At 49.0% G+C, this 18,442-nt stretch overlaps 1 protein-coding gene across 7 annotated transcripts in view; it reads right to left on the reverse strand.

Annotated features, from left to right (window-relative positions):
* LOC135240569 (unconventional myosin-XVI-like) overlaps positions 1 to 18,442 on the reverse strand; it is a 99,362-nt gene that overhangs the window by 39,434 nt on the left and 41,486 nt on the right. For 5 of the 7 annotated variants that reach the window (XM_064310187.1, XM_064310188.1, XM_064310185.1 and 2 more), the window contains 13 exons: positions 18,313 to 18,437; positions 17,851 to 17,976; positions 16,096 to 16,171; positions 12,886 to 13,033; positions 11,973 to 12,126; positions 10,844 to 10,954; positions 9,307 to 9,372; positions 6,925 to 7,052; positions 5,263 to 5,368; positions 4,510 to 4,627; positions 3,348 to 3,492; positions 1,951 to 2,101; positions 412 to 529 (listed from right to left, as the gene is read on the reverse strand). In XM_064310187.1, the coding sequence (XP_064166257.1) occupies positions 412 to 529; positions 1,951 to 2,101; positions 3,348 to 3,492; positions 4,510 to 4,627; positions 5,263 to 5,368; positions 6,925 to 7,052; positions 9,307 to 9,372; positions 10,844 to 10,954; positions 11,973 to 12,126; positions 12,886 to 13,033; positions 16,096 to 16,171; positions 17,851 to 17,976; positions 18,313 to 18,437 (1,572 nt within the window). Of the gene's footprint in view, positions 1 to 411; positions 530 to 1,950; positions 2,102 to 3,347; positions 3,493 to 4,509; positions 4,628 to 5,262; positions 5,369 to 6,924; positions 7,053 to 9,306; positions 9,373 to 10,843; positions 10,955 to 11,972; positions 12,127 to 12,885; positions 13,034 to 14,814; positions 15,223 to 16,095; positions 16,172 to 17,850; positions 17,977 to 18,312; positions 18,438 to 18,442 lie in introns of those variants that run through there. The other 2 variants (XM_064310186.1, XM_064310191.1) reach the window with 2 other exon arrangements.

Genomic DNA, 18,442 nt, shown 5'->3' on the forward strand with positions numbered 1-18,442 from the left:
CGCGTCTTTCAGAACGCCGCGCTCGCGGGGCCGCGAGCGAGCCGGAACTTTCCGAGATCGCCAACGGGCCTGCACTCGGTGACCGACTCCGAAGCACAGCCCGCACGCATACATCTTCACATCAGATCATTAAAAGAGCCAAGAAGCTATACGACCGTTTTATTGCACAGGCCGCCAATGCCAAGGATCAGCGCAGGCCCCCCCTATACAGCAGGCCTGGGGAGAGCGTGCTCGTGCGTGCAAGCCTAATCTAGCGCTCTGCGTGCGTGAGCGAAGGCAGCATCCCAGCACGCATTGCTGCCGCAGGACAGATGTGAACAGCAGCGCTGCGTGTGACACGGTTTCTCAGCGCTGCAGCAGTGAGAGGGTCATCTCTGAGAGCTCCCCCTGCTGGCACGTTGCGGGACTGACCGTTCTCCAGCAGACGCGGGTCCGACACGCTGGCTGTCTCGTGCTCGCCCGCCGGCGCGAAGCGCAGATCTCCCAGGAGAACGATCGCCGACAGAATCACAAACAGGTTCTCCACTTCCTGTGCAGTCACAGAAACAAAATCAGGGAAACCAGTATTCAAATCTCCACAGCAAAAAATATCTCTACACCCTCACATAGAGAGAGAGAAAAATATGTGATTTTAGCCCAATCAGGCGATTTCACACATTGATCTGCAGGCAGAGTGTTGGATAGATTGGGGGGGGGCTGAAAGACCCCAGGAATCCCCAAACCCCTCTGCCTGACTGACGGTGCACATGTGGATTAAAACACATTTTCCTATCTCTAGTCTTAAATTCATCACCTCCTGGATACAGCAGGCTTTTGCAAACTGCTTAGCTTGCACCTCTCTCTCACTGATGAAACAGGCCACTCCCTGTTCCTGGCGATTACTCATAGCCCTTCCCATTTCCTACTTTGTGGGAGCGGCCTCAGGTAGGCCACAAAACAGTTAACCTGATTCTTAGTTACACATGGTTTCACAGTCTGGATGAAATACACCTGCATCACATCTTACCTGGCTGTGCTCGCAGATAGTACACCTGCTACACATTAAGATAAGGTAGGGATGCTACTGCTACAGTAACTCGCGTATCTAATGAAAACAGCAGTGCTGACTCTACTGACATTTATACATCCAGGAGATCACTGCAGCAATAGCATTCATTCATTATTCAAGAGCTCTGAAAGAGAGTAAGAGACAGACATGTGGAAGGGTGAGGTGGTATGTGTGTGCGCGTGTGTGTTCTGTAAACTGTGTGTTTATAGTATGGGTGTGTTTGTGCATTTATACTGTTTGTGTACATGTATGTGTTTATACTCCCTGTGTCTTTGCATGTGTACGTGTGTTTATACAGTGTGTATGCATACATGTGTTGGTCTATGTGTGTGTATGTATACGTTTATACTGTCTGTGCATGTGAGATGCACGCACGCACCACAGGCAAAAATAAGTTTCCCCGGACATATACTGAAAATAAACGTGTGGATGTTCAATAGTCATCCCTCACTTGTTTAGAACAGATGATTCATCTTTGTGTTTCCAAGAAAGACGCTTAAGGACTGAACAACAGTGAAAGTTTCACCGTATGTGCTTGTTCTGCCCACATATAAATACAATGAAAATCATTAGAACAACAGTTATTTTGGGACTCATCCGGTAAAAAAAAACAATTGTGATTCACTCTATAATCATTGCATTTTGAAGAGAATGGACATGTGCTTTGACTGTTGTGCGCATGTGTGTGAGTGTGTATGTATGTGTGTGTATGAGTGTGTGTGAGTGTGTGTATCTGTGTGTGAGTGTATCCGTGTTCTTGTGTGTGTGTGTGTGTCTGTGCGTGTCTGTGTGTGCACCTGTGCGTGTCTGTGTGAGAGCACATGTTTGTGTGTATGTATGCGTGTGGGTGTTGGTGTGTTTGTGTGTGTGTGCACGTGTACATGTGTGTGTGAGTGGCGCACCATATTGCTGAAGCCCAGTGCTCGTAGAGCTTGTCTCAGTGCAGTCAGCTGGTCTCTGCTCTGAGTGCTGCTGGTCTCTCTGCTCTGGGTGCTGCTGGTCTCTCTGCTCTGGGTGCTGCTGGTCCCTCCCACGTCACCCCCACTCAGGTACCTGCACAAGCACAGCAGCACAAAACAGGGTAGTGGTCAGAGCAGCGCAGTCTACGCACCTGCAGGGCAGCTCTAAGGCTCCGTTCCTCTAACACACCCCCATTTCACACAGAGGGAGGTGCTACTGTCAGTGCTGCGTCAGTACTGCGCAGCCAGGCTTATACCTGTGTACAGGGTGAGTACAGATCAGGGTTAGTAAACTGTGGTTGTCTGTGCTTCCTGTGTCAGTACTGCGCAGACTGAGCACAGACTCAGTTGAAGCTCCCTTCATTCCACTCAATGACAACAGACAATCACCAGTGATGCTCTATTAAGCTTGAATCTGCAGTTTCTGAAAACAGTAACAGAACACACGTCTTTACCAGGAGGAAGGCCTTGGCACTGGGGGCTGATAAATTCATGGGCGGGGGTCAGATCTCTGTTGACGGGGCTAAGTGGGGTCTGACCCCCGCACCCCCCTCCCCAGTAAGACCCTAATGCAAGCCGAGCCGTGCGATAGAGTTACCAAACCAAATAAAGGTCACCCTACATCCCCGGGAATTTTTTTTTTTTCATAACGTCCGCCGTGAACTTATGACTGAGGTACGGGAACACGGAGAGAAACGGACATGGGACAGGCAGGCTCTGGCTGCTCTGCGGCTGTTCTACGGCTGTGGTTCAGCCCACAGGAAACACTCACAGGGCGGGATTCAACAGGTAACGGGAGATCCACAGAACCCTCAGAACCCAGCCACCTGTCTATGCCCTTTGAGCTGTTATTCAGCAGCCTGTGAGGTCACAGCTGCACCTGTGCCTGTGCCTCAACCAGGCACTCACCTGTGTGTCTGAGAGATACACACGCGTTTCACTAAGTCACTTACGCAGCTGACTCAGGGGAAGGTATCAATTCACACATGATAAATATTATTTACTTCAAATTAACCAGTGTGTACACAATATTTACCATGTATAAATGAATATGTAACTAGATGTACATGTATTTACTGGCATGAACTGTAATGTATTTACCGGCACGTACTGTAATGTATATTTACCTGTGTAAATTAATATTCACTTGTTTCAATGTTGATTTACAAATATGCAAATTAGTATTTATTTGTTTCTAAAGCATATTTAAAAACATGTTACATTTCCATTTATGTAAATTTCATTTCCCTGCATGTGACTTAGACAGACCTGTGTACACCTTACGGCATGTGGCATATATTGCACCTGTAAGGTTCACCTACTGTGGAAGGGGTGTTTACCTGTGTGTCAGCACACTGTTCAGGTGCATTCCACTTTTCTCCTCTGACGACATACCCTCAGTCATCAGGTAGAACACTTTGAAGTTCTGTTGATTTTGTGTGGAGGTGACACGTGACTTCTCTAGGACATAGGTATACACCCTTGCTGAGAACACACACACGCACACAGACACACACAAAGTTATTCCATTGGTTCTACATAAGTGACGAGAAAGCAATGGAAGCGTTTGAGAGATGACAGCCTTTTTCAACTGGAGCTCTAGCTCCCCCTGCTGGTGATTTGCAATGGCAAGCTATTCATTTACTACAAAAACCAGGGCAGTTCGCATACAGCTGATAAAAATAATAGAAAATGTGAAATAAAGTATTTATTTCATAAAGCTATAAAAATGGTCCGGCATTAGGAGCCCTCAGCTCTCATTGCAGATTAAGAGGGGCTAGGGTAGGATGGTGGATATGACCATTTTGCCGCTTTAAGACATAAATCATCTGTCAGTGTTGTACAACAGTACAGAGGTACTGAAAGGACTTTTCCTGGATGTGAAATCAATAGTACAGTTTTTTTTTTCCCCCACAACAATTGTGCAGGAGACATACTTGGCCAGACAGCCTTCAGTTGACCCGAGACCAAAAATTATGATGTGGACTAGTGTCCCTCTGAAACTGCAAAGGTCATGAGCACGGGTAGCGTTTTCCTGTGTTGCCAAACTCTATCGGAAGGTAAAAAAAATGATTCTTTTATAATTCTGTTCCTTTAAGTCACAGTGAACACATCACATTCGAGAGACGAATGTGGAATTCGCTTTTTCACGGTAAAGACAGAATTTCATTTCAATGCCAAGCTTCCTCGGTGAGATGTTAAGCACTTCACACATTTTGCTTTCAGACGGGCGGCTGCAGTGCTCAAGCGCTGAAAAATCCTTTCAGCCCAGCTCCACTGCTGCAGCAATTCTGAAATTTTTTTTTTTTACCGTTAACACTGGCCCTGTTGCTAGACAATGAAAATATTAAATACGAAATGCCTGACTAGATGAAATTAAATACAATTTAAAAAGATAACGCATTAGCTTCCATGTTCACAATGTACTGTTTTTATCAGGCCAGTATCCTATGTTTATATAGCATTTCGGTACATATCCAAATAGAATATAGCGGATCCTACCTCCAGCTAAAGTTCTCTTCTTCTCACAGAACTGCAGAGACAGGAACTTTATGAAACGACTGGAGTTGTCGTTCATTTCGGTCCTTGCATGGCCAAATGCTTCCAGGATGCAGTTGACCTGCAGATATTAAGAAGGGGGGGAGTAATTTGTTTTTCATTGTCAGTGTGGAGAGGTTTGGTTTATTGAAATTTGCTTTGTCTTGGATTAGGACCACACTTATTTCACCTCTCAATCTATTAGCATTTAATAATGTAACCTCTATCAAAAGGAAACACGGTCCATATCGCAAATTACAGAAAATGACAGCATTAACTTTATCTGACTGATTAAAAGTCCTGGACTGTGGTTAAGGGAGATTTATTCTTCATGGCACATAGAGCTATTTGACATAATATGGCATTAAGTGGAGTAATTCATCCTACAATGAACACTTCAGAACAATTAAGAACATGATGTTTTAGTCAGCGGTTGCGATAATGGTCGGAACAAAAAAACTGCTTAGACATCGGGTCCATGTGATGAGGGTTTGGAACCCCTGTCATAAAAAGTGTACCTAAAAAAACAGAATGGCGGAGGTGATAAAATTTGATTTGACCAATCACGGTTAGGATTTTAAAAGGTGCATTAGGACAGCAGTAAGAACAGGCTGCTGGAGGGCACTGCAGGACAGAGAAGGGAGAACTGACTTTTACTGTGAAAGGGATGCGGTATACCGGGTGTGCGGCTGTACGGAAGGCACTGGAAACACTCACATGCTTCATACGGAGCTCCAGGGGGAAGCTCTTATGGCTGGACCGAGCCAGCAGGTGCTTCACTATGTGCTTACAGGCCTCGGTCTTCCCCGAGCCGCTCTCCCCACTGAGAGAGAGAGAGAGAGAGAGAGAGAGAGAGAGAGAGAGAGAGAAGAGGGGATAGTAAGACAGAGAGAGAGAGAGAGAGAGAGGCGGGGGGAGGGAGGAGGGGGGATAGTAAGAGGGGGGGGAAGAGGGAGAGAGAGGGGGAGAATAAGACAGAGAGATTGCACATGAGACAGCGAGAGTGGAAAAAGGAAGAGCACGAGCATGCACGAGAGAGAGTCAGGGAGAAAGAGAGAGAGCAAGAAAGAAAGAGAGAGAGGGAGAGAGGTCACATGGTCAGTGTTGAGTCACACACCTCTGCTTTTAATTCCCGCGTGCTGCATGTCTCCCTGACTGATGGCTCCTGCAGACTGCAGCTGGCAGAAACAAACAGACTCAGGGGCTGGAGAGCATCTCACCCCCCTACCCCCCCCCAAAGGAGGGGCAAAGGAGGCATGATGGGGTCTCCCTGGCACTGACCCCCACCACCCCAAGAATTAGAGGGCAGGATTTCAGTTCAGAAGCCAGGATTCCATTATTGGGTTAACCATCTAGAGACGATGCAAACTTATTGCTGGGCGCCACCTAATGATGAAATGAGAGAACTGCTTCTTTTAACTGCAGCCATCTTGGCTCTGTTCTTTCCTCTCATTGCCCAGCAGGCCCTAGCTGCAGGCATGTTAATGCAGACAGGACGCAGTTACTCCGCAAAGCGCACCGCTTTTAAAGCCTGGCCCTGTCTTCCAAAAAGCCCTCCGTGCCCGCTGTGGGGGCTGCTGGTTTGCAGCATTTATATGACCGAGCCACAGCACATACATCAGGGCCCTGAAGAACCCCTGTCGTGAGCCCTCATTTAAACAACACACAGAGGAGCGAAGTGTTCATGAGGCAGCCTGGTGCATTTCAGTGCCCCGGGGGGGGGGGTGGGTGCAGTTATGGAGACAAACACCCCGGGGTGGAAGGCTGGGGGGGGGTTGATGAATGAACCCCCAGACAGACTCAGCATTTATCTCACAGACGAAAGGCTGGACGTGCCGTTTGATCCAGCGTGAGTCAAGAGGTAAAAGCACCTGTCTGTGGTTGGCGTAAAAGGGGCATGGCTATTGGTGGTGGGTGTGGTAAAGGAGCGTGTCAGTGGGTGGGGTAAAGGGTGTGTCAGTGGGCAGTGAGTGGGATCAGGGGGCGTGTCTGTGGGCAGTGGGAAAGGTTAGGGGCGTGTCTGTGGGCAGTGGGAAAGGTTAGGGGCGTGTCAGTGGGCAGTGGGCGGGGTCAGGGGGCGTGTCTGTGGGCAGTGGGAAAGGTTAGGGGCGTGTCTGTGGGCAGTGGGTGTGGTCAGGGGGCGTGTCTGTGGGCAGTGGGCGGGGTCAGGGGGTGTGTCTGTGGGCAGTAGGTGTGGTCAGGGGCGTGTGAGTTGGCAGTGGGAAAGGTTAGGGGCGTGTCTGTGGGCAGTGGGCGGGGTGAGGGGGCATGTCTGTGTGCAGTGGGCGGAGTGTGGGGGGCGTGTCTGTGGGCAGTGGGAAAGGTTAGGGGCGTGTCAGTGGGCAGTGGGCGGGGTCAGGGGGCGTCTGTGGGCGGTACCTGAGAATGAAGCACTGCGGCCGGCGCTCCTGCAGCATCATGTGATACGCCCTCTCAGCCGAGGAGAAGACGTGCGGAGGGAGGGAGGAGCAGAGACGCCCAGTGGAGCTCAGGTACAACTGACTCACCTGGGGGGGGGGGGGGGGGGGGGGAGAGAGAGAGAGGGGGGGGGAGAGGAAGAGAGGGAGAGAGAGCAGATTAAGAAGAAACGGGGAGGGGCATGAGGTACAGCAAACCAGGAGGTGTACCTTTGCATACTGACACTCATGAGCAGTGATATAGACTAATGGTTTCCCTACTGCTATTTTAAGGACACCTGCTGGCATCGACTTGGACAGGTGTCCAGGTGTTTTATATACTGTGCACAGAGACTGCGTGTGGATATCACTCAGTGAGACAACCCAAAGGAAACAATATATCACAATGAAAACCTGTTTCTGTGTACTGACAGTAAAACACGTCTTTCAGTAAGGTTGCAGAGCCTGGAAGCTATTAGAACAGTGTCCTTCAAACATGCAATAAACCACGTGGCCACTGTGGGGAGCTCCAGGACCAGCTTTAGACTGATCGTCACAGTGGGGCTCATTCATACAGACAGGACTCATCAACCCAGAGTCTCCAACACACACGTACGCACTTGCACGCATCCATACACGCTTGCACGTACACGAGCATGCACACACACTCACAGGCGGTTTCTGCTTCGGATATAATTGCATCTGTGCTGCTCACCAGAATAAATGCAATGTGGTTCAGAGACAGTGCGGAATAAACTGAACAGCACACCGCTATAATCTGAGAGGAGAATAAGTGTCCGGCTGTGGGGACAGTGTGTGTAACACACACACGCATACACACGCATACACACACACACACACACACACACACACGCACACGCATACACACACACACACACAGATCACAGAGGTGTAGAAGATATTTATACCAATGTGTGCTGCTAGTTCAACAAAAATAATGTTGTTAGATAGAGAGAGATGTGGGGATGGGAGTGAGAGAAATGAGAACGGAGACACAGATAGGAGCAGGCAAAAACATTTCCCAGAATTCCAGTGGAAAGGAAAGTTCAAAAAGTGCTTACAACAGCAGAAAAACTACTACTGTACCGCTTATCTGCCACTGTCAGGAGAAAGGATGAACAGTATGAGTGAGGAAGAGAGAGAGAGATGAGAGTGAAAGAGATGAGTGTGGAAGAAGAGATGGACAGTGGGCAGAGTTTAGGAAGCAAGGGAAGTATATTTAGGGAAATTTGTTTAAGGTGGACATTGGTACGTAATAAAGTTTATTCGAAAATCCCGACTTCCTGTACAGCCTCAACCCAACTGTGTCGGCTTCTCTGAATCAGCTCACCTGAAAGGACCCTAAACGGTCCCTTAAGATGAGGAGGGTGAATAAGAGACCTTAAATCACTCCCACACAGGAGGGGCCAAACCATCCAGGGTCCAGCACCCACCATTCATTTCAACCTTCAGACACGATTAAGGGCTGATAAACAAGGCTTGCTCTGGCAACCCGCCCCCCTCCCGCCCTTCATTTCTCTCTGAGCTCAGCTAATGGGTCCATTTCCATAAACAGCTCTTTCCAACACCCAGATGACGGATCTGGTGCAGTGGGTTACTCAGGAAGGAAGCAGCTCCATTCATTTCTTTTTTTTTTACGTTCAGAGAGGAGGAGTGGACTGGCTGCACGGTTTACAGGCATTCTGTGCACCGCTGACAGGAAACGGAACTGAATTATTAACGAGCAGATCAAACCCCATCTCGTGAATACTCGCTCCATTATTCGCCACTGCGAGTACCTGGCTCACAGCGCTGCACAAATTCATCTCACGATTTCAGCAGATCAGCTGACTGAAATTTAGCAAAGTGCAGGGTCGCTCTCATGCACATTCACTGGATGTACAGTACACCCATCCAGGGTGGGCGGGGTTCGGGGTGCAAATTTTGGAAACACAAGCCTGACGGGCAGAGCTGACACGCAGTCCTTTTGGGGGTCATCCCTGGGCCCCAAAATGAAAGTTTATTTAAATACTATTTAGTGATTTATGTTGGAGCACATTGGGGCCACAACAACATTCTTGTGTAGGACCACCAAAACCCCAGGGCCAGCTGGGGTTGGGGATGAGAATCAGTGATGAATCAGATGACTATATATCAGACAATGCACTGTTTCACATGATGATAATGTAGATTGAATACATTTATTCTGTGTGTGAGATTGTCAGATCTTTCTGGCTGAGAGAGGCTTCCCTGCTGGGAGCTCCAACTCAGAGTTTGAGACTTGAGGAGTTGAAACTGAAAACAGAAAACCTGATTTTTTTTTTGTCTTTTCAACCCAGGATTTGTAAAAAGAATACATACTCACCAGTGTGGAATAAATAGGCAATTCCTTGTTGGGATTCACCAGCAGAAGAATATGGCCAATGTAAGTCTGTAAGGGGAGGGAAATGTTACATTATATTATGTCATACTGCAAATTTTAAACAGAGAGAAAGAGAGAAGGAGAGAAAATAATGACACAAAGAGAGAGAGAGAGAGAGAGACCTGGAAACTAGAGAGAGAGAGAGAGTAGCCAGGAGTGAACATTTGTATTTATAATTTGCCAGTTCAATAAACACACAACATGTCTGCTCACGGGTAAAAGCCATGGGTGTCATGGCACAGAGGTGAGGGCTGTACAAAGCAGGTGACTGGAGGTGGAGACCCTCCTAGGAGAACTAGAAACCGCCCCAAGCTCAAATTTGGACAGTGTGCCCACTGCCCTGCAGCACCAACCAGAGGGCCCTCACAATCAAGGCCCCTGGGATTCTACACAGATTCTGCCACCTACTGGCCACATCAGCAACTGCACAGCGATCTGCAGTGCGTGAAACTCCAGATACCCACGTTTCACACTGTCAGGACCCAGGCAGCTACGCTTAGCGTCTGCATTTGAAAAACGCATCTTGTGACATCAATCTGCACACTGGCTGCTCATTTAATTGACTAATTAGCACGTCGCCATGGCAGCAAAGTGGCCGTTTTAAGAGCGCAGAGTGATGAGAACAGGCAGGAAGCTGTGCGGTGGGGATACCGCACATTAATCTGCATTCAAAACCACACAAAGCCACAGCTGCTGCTGCAGTTCTCTCTCTCTCTGATGGGGCGGAGCTTAGCACTTCAAGCTCCTCCCAGGTAATGACAGTTTGTGGACCTTCGCTCAGAATGAAGGGTGGAGCTTAGCCCTTCAAGCTCCTCCCAGGAAATGACAGCCTGGTGCTGTTACCACTGAGGGGCGGGGCCAAGCCATTCAAGCTCCTCCCAGGAAATGGAGAGAAAATCCCTCACACAGTAATAATAATAACCTGTCTGATGCTCGGGGAAATACTGATTCCCTTTCAGTAGGAGTTTAATATTTATACAGCAGGATGGCTGTGGTGATAATGAAGGTAAAGTGCTCCAGGTGCACTGGCAGTGACCCATCTGGCAAATAATGTGCCCTCTGTGTGTGTGTGTGTGTGTGTGTTCATTACCCAGACAACAGGACAATCCCAGTGCTCTCATATCTCATGAAAATGTCTGATGAACGCTTGGAAAACAATCAAGTTGACTTTGGACGCACAGAGAAGTAATGGCGCTGGTGACATCTGCAGCACATCTGTATGCAATTATTTTAAATTACTTTGTCTACTGGATGAGGAGCGCAATTCACAGTACGATCCCTCTGGGATTTGTGCAATTGCGCACAGTAGGATACAGTATATCAGACATGGCCATTTATTATTTGTGGGTCCAAGCTGTAATTTCCAATGAGATGTAAGTTACCATGGATACGGGGGGGATTCAGAGCATTAGCCAAATGAATGAATAATAATGATGATATGAAACGCATGCGCTCCCGGAGGAGAGCGCTGGGTACATACGTAGATCTGGTCGTTTCCGAAGCGCTTCTGCATCTCGTAGAGAAGGCTGCTGTCGGTCAGCTCGCTGAGGGAGGCCAGGTCATCGCTGGGGGCCGGGGGCATGAGCCTGACCTGTGGGACACCGAGACCGGGGTCACCAACCCACCCGCACCCGGGAATCATGGGAGCTCAGAGGGGCGATGCAACAAAGCTGGTCTCGCTTGGCACAAAGAGATTTTTTTTTGTGTAAAAAAAATTAAAAAAACTTGAGATCTGCCGTGTTTAGTCAAGGCTAAAGATTTTATATTTTAGCTAAAGATAAAAAACAAAAAAGGAAGGCAGGTTCGGGTAAGCCAAACAGTAAAAACACGCTGACTTCTTACATCGCGGTCTTACGAGCACACTGCTGTGAACGCAAACACGCCAGGGGTCACGGTTAACACGCTACACATGCGTGTAAATGCAGAAAGCGGCCAAAACCAGCCGTGAAACTGAACAAGGGAGGATTACTGCTGCGTGATCCCCGGTAGCACAGTCAATCTTACACGAGCCCGTCAAAGGGCGGTGCTCAATCTTACACAAGCCCCTCAAAGGGCTGTGTTCAAACGCTCCCCAGTGGCCAGGTGTCCCTCTGTTTTCATTGACAAACTACTCGCTGCATTCTTATGTCGTTTTGCTTTGACCGGAGCTGAAAAGGCTTATCTCCGTGTCTGGCGCTGCGGTGGCGCCATCGGGACCGTAATTCCACAGTGGGCTGGGTTCAGCGTTCAGCGATCAAAGAGCGATCGTGACACTGTCCAATCACAGGCCCAGTTAAATTATTCAGTGCCCATGTCCGCCCAGCGATGAGAACCCAACTGGTTTTAATGCAGTTCTTCTACACTGCCTTTCATCTGCCATACTTCAGCACACATATTAACTCACAGGGAGGAGGATTATCCTGAATGAGGGGTCTAGAGGCCTCACAACGCATCCCTAATTTACAGCGCCAATCTGTCACAGGCTAATTTACCCACAATCCATCTGTTTTGAGGTCATTGCCAAGAACAGAGGTAGAGGAAACCTTGATTAAAAATGTTCATGGTGTAACTTTAGTGGGGACTGACCCCACAATCATTTAAAGAGTCCCGCGGGATGGGCGGGGCCTTACCTGTTCCGGTTTGCCGCCGCGTGAGGTCAGGTGGCTGTCGACGCCGTTCTCATGGGAGGGGCCACGGGTCACACTGCCGGAAAAGTCCCGAAACATGGTGTCCCTCTCCAGGAGGCTGTCCCGTTTGGAGATGGGGATGGCAAGGGGGAGACTGCTGGTGGTGGGGCAGGACAGGGCAGGGATAGGCAGGGTGAGGCGGGGCAGGGTGGGTAGAAGGGGAGCTCAACAGACATGAAAACAATACACTCCTCCTGTTGCTGATCATCTAATATCTAATATATTACTACTAAATCTGCAGACGTGCTGAGTGTTAAATGGCAACCATGGCACAACAAGGATTTACTCCAAAGGCGGCCGTGATTGGTCGAAAAGAGCTTAATTTGGGTGGCTGTGATTGGTTAATATCTGGATAGTGGCAAAGTGTTAGGCATGTGTACTAAGCACACCTCAGGAAACCAGAACCCCTGTGCAGTGATGGGAACACTGCCCTGAGGGAGATGCCTGACTCACTCTGGTCATTAGTTTCCATGGCAATTAGCCCAGTGTAAGGGGATAAGCTGATCTCTTGTCCAAACTCCAAAAACGCGCCAAAGCTGGTTAACTCATTTTGTCTGCCTCAGCTGATTTGACTAAATAAAGCTTTGCTCTGCCACGTAAAATCTGCTGCGGACCCAAAGTGGGTAAAATGTGCCTGCGGTTGAGGAGTTTAGCCTCCTCAGTGAAAGAGCCACACGCACACACAGTTCATTCGATCACTGTCTCTGGCATCGGTTTCTATCTGCAAACCCCACTGAGCGCAGGTCTGGGTAAGAGAGATAAAACCACATTTCTAATGCTGATTCTAAACAGCAGAGAAGCTAGGTAGTATTAAAAATGCGTGACAGCGGGTTTGGACACAGATAGAGGCGCGTACAGTTTTGCGGGCACTGGGGCATCATGGGAAATCTCTTTGCAGAGCTGATGTGACGTCAGCATTGGGGCGGAGGGGTCCGTCAGCCTCAGTTCCCAGCTCTCTTCCGCCCTCTGGAGAATTTTGGCGATGTTAGCGGTGGCAGCGACACCTGCAACACAAGGGGAAGGGGGGGGGGGGGCAGTCAGAGTGACATCATTTTTGAAGCCGTGGAGTAGCATTCATGCGCTGTCATGGAAACAAGCAACAAGACCACGTGTGAAGGCAGGGCCTGTGCTCCACAAACCTTGCTACTGGCAGAAAATGAATTTAGAGCCAGACCAAAGCAAACCAAGCCAAACCGCCACCAACCAAGGACAAGGAAAGCATTTAATACCCGTCTTTAAGAGAGACCGCACACCGGGAAACTTTAGAGGGTTTACACAGTGAGAAGTCAGACAGAAATGTCCTAAACCTTTTGGGAAAAATCTGCTACAACCTGTTCAACACTGTACAGGTTCTTTGCAGATTAATCCACCATACGGTGCAGGACAATTTTGCTCTGTTCTGTTTTGCTGGTAAAGGACTCAACAGTAACACTCACATTCCGCAAGCCCACCCCCCAGAAGATCGATAACACATTTCAGAAGCAACGACCGCGTTCATAAAAACGAGGGCCTGAATCGCAGCGAGCAGATGAGGTTTTCGGGGCGGTTAATCAGAAGAGACGCGTGGGATTCTCATCTCTTCGGTTACCGGCTCCTTATCAGCCGCCCGTCTCGTTTGGCTCTTAGCTCCTGATGCCCGTGCGATTGACAGTGACGCCATCGATCCGTCTCTGAGAGAAGGTCGAGGGAGAGAGGCCGACCGCTTTCCGTAACGCCAACTCTGATTGGAGGAGACGACGCTGCTCTCCTCGTGTTCATCTGAAGAGGATGATGCAAAAAGGAAGAGAAAAGCTCCCTTCCCTTTCCTCGATCACCCAACGCTGCGGGGGGCGGTAAGTGAAGGCGGCGAGATTCTCTCTCTACCCTCTGGCTGTTCCAGACATCCCAGGGCTACTCCCCCTCCCTCCCACCCCCCCAGTCAAAATGAGTTATTGATCAGCAAGGTAGCCGCTGAGCCAAGTGCCCTTACATGACAGGGGTGAAGAGCAGTATTGGGGCAACCTGAATAAGCACAAAGCCTTTGTTTTCCAAACCTTTAAAAGCAATGCAGCACCCCCTCCCCCCCTCCCTCCCCCACAGAACCTGTGCAGTATGAGACTGCTCTCTGCCTCATCCTTAACCAAGACAGAAAATTATGAGACTTCCACTAAAACCAAGGGAGAAAATTTCATGAGACTTCCACTAAAACCATAACCCCGTGTCTCCCGTGTCTAATTCAGCAGCCCTCCAGGGGAAAAAACGAAAAAAAAAACTGCTTCAAACGCTGCTGTGTTCAAAAACCCTTTTTTTTTTTTTTTTGGCCCGTCTTTACAATTCCGTTTTTAGCCTGAGCAGAAAGAGCCTGCTGCAGCGGAACGATAATGTCCTTATCTCAGGGCACAGACGCGAACGAAAAAGCAAATATCACAGCAAGGGCTTACAGCGTTACCATGCTACCGTGGAGGGGGGGTGGGGGGGTGGGGGGGGAGGGGGGGCGGCGTAAGGGTGGGCACACGCTCAGCAAAAGCGGCCGCTTTCAGTCCCTTCGCACATTCATTAGTCACATGTACAAGGAATAAGGAGAGAGTCTGATGACACGTGCGCCTGTATGATGGTAACAAAAACATAAAAATATCACCAAACAATACAGATCTCAGCAAACGCGCCGGTGCCAGCCCTCGGGCACAGAAGACATCACCGTCTGTACCAGGCCTGCTTTAATCTGGCCGTCGAGGCCAGGAGCACGGCTGGCTTTTCCTTTCGATCCGATAGCAAATTGAATGCTTATTACCACTGATTAACTCACCTGGCGGCGCAGATTTAAATCAGTCCCTGATTGGAGGAGGGGAAAATGAAAACCAGCAGCACTACTGGCCCCTCAAGGCTAGATCTGAGCATCCCCCGGGAGGTATTTCAGGAAGCAAGCCAACTCGGTAAAACCAGGCTTATTTAGCTTAGCCTGCCGTAAGCACTGTCTATTTCGACCTCACGAAGAAGGCCACTGATCTGAGCTTTAACGTCTCGTTCCCCTGACGGCTGACATCGCGGCTCACTGCGTTGCTGGCGCAGTTACTTATTACGCTGTTGTCACCGCGCCCTTCTTGTTGCTGTGTTGGCGGTATGCCTTCCTGCCTCGTCAGCAACTGTTTTCTGAGAAAGCATCCTTCCGTATTATGTTCAGGTTCTCGGTCGACACAGGTCTTTGTCGTCCTGTTGTCTTCTTGTGGGGTTGGCATTTTTTTTTTTTTTTTTTTTAAAGCACGGTTTCCTGGTAGTGCCCTGCCTTTCTTCAGAAGTGAGCATTCGCTAGCGTCTACTTTATGCGTTTTAGCCAACTCACTGGTCTGAACTGGTTCTCAAATAAGAAATGGATAAAATTTGCCATGGGGAACAAAAGCAAGATGGTTCAAGGGAACTGACCACAAAAACTACAATCATTTACAAGGCACCTGTGTCAAACAAGATAAAACATTTAAGACGAGCGTCAAACATTTAAGGGAATCTGCTCTTTCTATTTTCAGCTACATACTTTGACTCAATTTCACTAAAGTCAAGTTTCAGACATGGTTGTTAAAAGATAAGACAAAAGATCCATTTTTAGAGAGCAGCTAGCAGGTGCCCTTGCCAATGACATTGATAGCAAAATTAAAAACGGTGTTTGTTTGATTATAGGCTCTCTCTCTCATATCCAATTACATTTTTGAAAAGGGACAGCTTGTCGGGTCGGCAATGCTCTGATTATTCATGCTACTTTTTAACAAGTAACAGATAGTTCCTCAATTTCAATTACAGGCCTTAAGCCCTGGAGCATTTTAATAAAAACCCGTTTAATATGCATTGTTTTCATGTGACTGATCAGTCTCATTAAAACGGCAGGAATGCTGGTTTCAGATTTCCAGAGGTGAATGTGCTCCTGTGATGGTTGGCTTGTTTTGCATGTGAGTTGAATTCCAAGGTGGAGAGGCTGTTCCCGATTGGTGTGGGAGAAGCTTATTTGGGCTGTATCAGTGTGACTGTAATGGCAGCTTTGTCCTGCAGGAATGATGGTGGGGTGTTGCCCCGTTTCTTCAGAAACTGGGCTCATTACCTGAGGGTCTGTCCAGGTTGCAGTTTAGGAGGGTGGGGTTAGCATGTTGATCCAGAAGCTGGCCAACGATGTCGCTCTGCAAGGGAAGAGCACAGAGCTATTCACCACTGTTCAGAATTAAAGGGGAGGACACCAGTATTCATCACTGTTCAGAATTAAAGGGAGAGGGCACAAGTATTCACCAAAAGAGAGGACATCGATCAGTTCAACACCCTGTTCCAAATTAAAAGGAAATACACACATATTCATGGTTCTTCTCTGAATTAAAGGGGAGGACACATACATTCATGGTTCTTCTCTGAATTAAAGGGGAGGACCCATACATTCATGGTTCTTCTCTGAATTAAAGGGGAGGACACATACATTCATGGTTCTTCTCTGAATTAAAGGGGAGGGTGCATACTTTCACTGGCTCGGTTCTGAATTAAAGGGGAGGGTGCATAGGACAGAAAGTCACATCCAGCACCCGCTGCTCTCTTCCTCCGAGCATCGCTGCTCCATGAAGATCGCTGGTAGTCAAGGATACGGCACCGCGAACGCCGGCGGGCTGGCGGTGCGCGGCTCATTAGCCGCCGGGCGCTAACCGCCAGACTCTGTCTGCGCGCACGTCCGCCGCCCAGCACGTCCGCGCCCAGCTCACCAGGCATAAATCACAGAGAGGCAGCCACGCCGCGGCATGACCGATCGTCTGTCACAGCGTCACCTCGGGGAACACAAGGTGTGTGTGTGTTTGTGTGTGTGTGAGTACACACTGCCACCAGCGGAAACACATCAGCAGTTCTGAAACACACACACACACACACACACGAGCAAAGAAGAATGATGGCGAATAAGTGAACCTGTGTGTGTGTGTGTGCAAATCCCAAAAGATCACAGAACACATGGGCATTATATTCATTTTTTCTTTCCCTCAAAACATTTGTCCTCAACCTTGACGCACAATTAAGTACGATTCTTCACAAAGTTAATGAGACGTCACTTAGCAAGGATTATATCACCGGCTGGCGAATAGCATTCAGAGGACTGTGTCCCAGGGACAGTGTGTATACAGCATGGCTGGGGAGGGAGTGGAAGGAGTCAGTAGTGCTGCGGGTGGTGAATCCTGCTTACAGAAAATGCAGACAGGACAGAAAGTGCAGTCTACACCCAGAGCATCGCCTTGGTCAGCACCGCCCAAAATAGCGCCGTAATCGAATATTTGATCGTGTCAGCAGGACGGACGCACGTTCTGCGAGATCTCCTTCGTTATTACACATCCGCTGCCGCGTAAACGGTTGAGGAAACGAACAGCCCTGGGCAGTGCTGATTAACGGAATGCCCCAGCCTTGTGGGCGAGGAGGATAAGGACTCTAAGTTCACGTCAGGAGAGTTTTGCTGTGAAGAGAATAATTATGTCTGGTTCAAACAAGGATAGGTTAGCAGGTTTTTTTTTTTTTTAAACGATAACAGCCCATGTTATGTGAGAAAGAGCACCTAGCATCTACAGCACAGATGCTACATGGCTCACAGGTATGTAAGAGGGTAGGGTGTCCATCTACATACCATCCTGAGCTACACACAATCAAAGTTAAGGTAGGGGTGGAGCAGAATATATTTAACACATACGGGGAAGGGTTCTGTGTGCAATCTTTGATCCAAATAGAGCATATGTGAGGGGTCTTCAAGGCTACATGTGATATATAATGCACTACATACTGTATGATGGGACATCCATCAAACAGTGAGGATGTCAGTGTGAAGGGCGGGCAGTTGTACCTGTCCGTATTTAGCAGCCAGGTGTAAAGGGGTCCAGTAGCTACCGTCAGCCAGCTGTGGGTCAGCACCACTCTGCAGCAGCAGGGAGACCACGTCCCTGTAGCCGCTGGCACAGGCTATATGCAGCTGCGGACCAGAGGGGAACACAGTCAGAGACCGAGCAGGGCTTAGAACACAGCACAGAGACAGGGTTGGGCTTAGAACACAGCACAGGGACAAGGTAGGGCTTAGAACACAGCACAGAGACAGGGATGGGCTTAGAACACAGCACAGAGACAGGGCAGGGCTGGGAACACAGCACAGAGACAGGGAGGGGGATGGGCGCTTAGAAATAGCACAGGACAGGGCGTGGCTTAGAAACACAGACAGAGATGGGCGGGGCTAGAACTCAGGGGGCTATCAACAACGGCCTATGGCCAGATGTGGGAACAGGGTATGGGTGGGGAGGGGGGGCATCCTTACCAGAGTGACCCCGTCGTCGTTGCTCTGGTTCACACTCCCCTCGGTCGCCACCAGCTGCTGGACGTCAGAGAGCATGACGGCAGGCCTCTGCATCTTCACACAGCGCAGAGCAGCCCAGTCGACACCTGGA

This window comes from Anguilla rostrata, chromosome 15, assembly GCF_018555375.3.
Source record: "Anguilla rostrata isolate EN2019 chromosome 15, ASM1855537v3, whole genome shotgun sequence".
NCBI lineage: Eukaryota > Metazoa > Chordata > Actinopteri > Anguilliformes > Anguillidae > Anguilla > Anguilla rostrata.